This window comes from Vulpes vulpes, chromosome 2, assembly GCF_048418805.1.
Source record: "Vulpes vulpes isolate BD-2025 chromosome 2, VulVul3, whole genome shotgun sequence".
NCBI classification, from domain to species: domain Eukaryota; kingdom Metazoa; phylum Chordata; class Mammalia; order Carnivora; family Canidae; genus Vulpes; species Vulpes vulpes.
Window position 1 is genome coordinate 68,658,332 of NC_132781.1, and position 3,238 is coordinate 68,661,569.

Here is a 3,238-nt window from a genome sequence, read left to right on the forward strand (position 1 = left end):
TAGGTTAGAAAGCTAAGAGGCAAAGCCTGGAAGACCACAGGGGGGCGCTTTCACCGAAAACAGCATCATTCATTATCAAAAAGGAGCCCCTCCAAAAAAAATACTTCTGAAGGAACAGCATTGTATTTTTGCTCTGATCACTTTTAGAAACTTCTTTTATCAGTCATGTTTTCTCCCATGGCAGGCACATAAGCGTAGCAACATGAACATTCACCTCACAGAGATCTTGTAGCTATGGGTACCTTTCATGGAACGCACCATTAATTTTTGAAACTACCTCTATCATTGAGTACTACCTACGTAGGTGTGAGCTGATTTTGTTGTGGTTTTCCTTTGTTTGGTCAGTTGGTTGGTTTGGTTTTAGCCAGTTACTCTAAACATTGAGGATTTATTTTAGACTTTTCAACCCATATTTATCACAAAATTTCCCAAAGCCTATTACTGCAGAATAAACATCCCTCTGGGGAAAGCTTAAACCTTATCATTAGAGATATTTTTACCCATCAGATGTTTCTATAGCAATTACTTCTGCAATTATTATTAGGTAATCTCCAGTGTTTTTAATGCCACAAATTGTTTACGTAGCCTCTCTCTGTATATCCAAAAGTGAATATACATGATCTTAAAAGCTTCTGTAGAGCCTACTGGCACCTCTGTCATTGTAGATGACCTTATATACCTTATATTTCCTTCTCTTTTTGGAAGCTGATGATCCGACGCCCTTTGACATCCAAGCTGAGATAACGCTGAAGACAAACTTTTTTGCCACAAGAAATGTCTGCAACGAATTGCTGCCAATAATAAAACCTCACGGCAGGGTGGTGAATCTCAGTAGTTTAGAGGGTTCAAAGGCTCTTGAAAATTGCAGCGCAGATCTACAGAAGAAGTTCCAATGCGAGACGCTCACAGAGGAGGACCTGGTGGACCTCATGAAGAAGTTTGTGGAGGATACAAGCAATGAAGTGCATGAGAGGGAAGGCTGGCCCAACTCCGCGTATGGGGTGTCTAAGCTGGGGGTCACGGTCTTATCAAGAATCCTGGCCTGGCGTCTGGATGAGAAGAGGAAAGTTGACAGGATTCTGCTGAATGCATGCTGCCCAGGGTGGGTGAAGACGGACATGGGTGGGCCTTACGGCCCCCGGACTGTGGAGGAGGGAGCCGAGACCCCTGTCTACTTGGCTCTCCTGCCTCCAGACGCTACTGAGCCTCATGGCCAGCTAGTCCATGACAAAGTCGTCCTAAACTGGTGAATGTCTGCTTTGGTGCTCAAAGCTTAATAAATATTTGTGGGCTGAAAAAAAAAAAAAAAATTTTTTTTTTTTCTGCCCCAAGGGCAGACAGGTTTATTGAAGCCACAGCCAGGTGATCAACGGTTAGACTTGGCCACACGTTCCAGCTCATCCTTCTTCTTGATAGCATAGGAATTGGAAGAGCCCTTGGCTGCATTGATGAGCTCATCTGCTAGGCACTCAGCAATAGTCTTGATGTTCCGGAAGGCGGCCTCACGGGCACCTGTGCACAGCAGCCAAATGGCCTGATTCACACGGCGTAGGGGGGACACATCGACAGCCTGACGCCTCACTGTTCCAGCTCGCCCAATGCGGGTTGAGTCCTCCCGGGGACCACTGTTAATAATGGCATTCACCAGGACCTGCAGGGGGTTCTCACCAGTGAGCAGATGGATGATCTCGAAGGCATGCTTGACAATGCGCACAGTCATGAGCTTCTTGCCATTGTTACGGCCATGCATCATCATTGAGTTGGTCAGGCGCTCCACAATGGGGCACTGTGCCTTACGGAAGCGCTTGGCTGCATAGCGGCCTGCACTGTGGGGCAGGTACTTGGCATACTTCTCCTTCACTGCAATGTAGTCCTGCAAAGAAATGTCATTGATCTGAACATCATCAGTGCTCCATTTCCCAAAGAGCTTGATGTCAGGGGTCTCCGCCACTGCTGGTGCAGCTGTCTCCCACTCGGTCATCCTGAAAACGCAGCCGGGCCGCCACAATCGAACCGCGTGCACCACGCGCCGCCGTGGCACAGAGAACGTAGAAGAGAACAAGCACAAGAACTCACAAATTTCTCAACATCCATATGTAAACTTCTCTTCACTTACATTCATTTTCTCTCCTTTGTTCCACTTCCATTAGAAAAGATGCTCTTCTATGTGCATGTGGAGGTGTTAAATATCACATGTACTGAGAGCTACAAATGAGAAGAAAGACGGGTGCCCTATAGGACAACACTTCCAAATCATGGGGCAAAGGTGGCATACTCTTTGTGTCTCACGTAATCATGTTCCCCTACCATCTGGCTCTTGACATGTGAAGTTTTTGACATGAGAGAGAACCTAATTTAGGACAAGATTGTGAAATATCACACTAGAGAAAGATATATATATATATATATATATATATATATATATATATATATATATCTGAAATGGACTTGTGGAGCTGGAAGAAATGCATCTTGGTCTTTCTACCTTACAACTCTATGCTATTTTAGAGGATAATAAAATCTCTAAAAGATGCAAATCATAGTAAACTTTGGAACCTGATTCCTAAAGGAGAATGCTGACATCAACTTTACTCTGCAAAATATGAATTGGGTTTTTTTTTTTTATCATTTTACGGATGAGGCAAGTGATCACGAGGTATTAAGAACGTATCTAAGCTCACAACCTTTTCTGTCTGAATTCTTGGAAAATTTCAGTAAACATTTTAAAAAATTCTCTCTTTTTTGGCAAGTATTTTGTGCTTGTTTTATGTTATATGACTTGCATATATTTTCTTTGTTTCCGTTAGCTAGGTATAATTATCCTGTTTTTGCAGATAAGAAAACTAAGGTTGAATCTGACAGGTCCCTGAAGCAAAGAGTGATCCAAGAAAGCCCATAGTAGATCCACCATTGCTGGCCTAGTCAATATTGCCAAAAATAAGAGCTGCAGGTGTGGCAGCAGATATTAGTCAAATCTCAATGATTGAGTAATGTGGAAGGAACCAGTTTTCATCCACCTTTGAGGTAGTTTCAGAAAACGACCTGGCACCACAGACACAGGTGAGGTGCTGAGGAAGTAGCAGTGCAGGGGCCTCCAATTCAGACATCTTCCAGGAGCATCTACTACAAAAAGAATAAAAACCAATAAATTAAGATAAACTCAAATGAAAGACATTGTGAAAGTTATTTTTGTGCAGAAGAGTTCCATAAAGATGATAAATTGGAAAACAACTTTGTG

General features: G+C 43.1%; 1 protein-coding gene and 1 pseudogene across 1 annotated transcript; one reads left to right on the forward strand and one right to left on the reverse strand.

Moving 5' to 3' along the window:
- The first annotated feature begins 665 nt into the window (after positions 1 to 665).
- Positions 666 to 1,296, forward strand: LOC140596313 (carbonyl reductase [NADPH] 3 pseudogene; annotated as a pseudogene).
- A 14-nt stretch (positions 1,297 to 1,310) lies between these two features.
- On the reverse strand, positions 1,311 to 2,038 carry LOC140597879 (small ribosomal subunit protein uS7). The gene has a single exon (XM_072748870.1). It carries the CDS (start codon positions 1,979 to 1,981, stop codon positions 1,367 to 1,369), a length of 615 nt encoding a protein of 204 aa, XP_072604971.1. The 5' UTR covers positions 1,982 to 2,038; the 3' UTR covers positions 1,311 to 1,366.
- Between the last annotated feature and the right edge of the window lie 1,200 nt (positions 2,039 to 3,238).

Bases quoted from the DNA above. Each gene is read 5' to 3' on its own strand.
- LOC140597879 (XM_072748870.1), bottom strand. From the start codon at position 1,981: ATGACCGAGTGGGAGACAGCTGCACCAGCAGTGGCGGAGACCCCTGAC.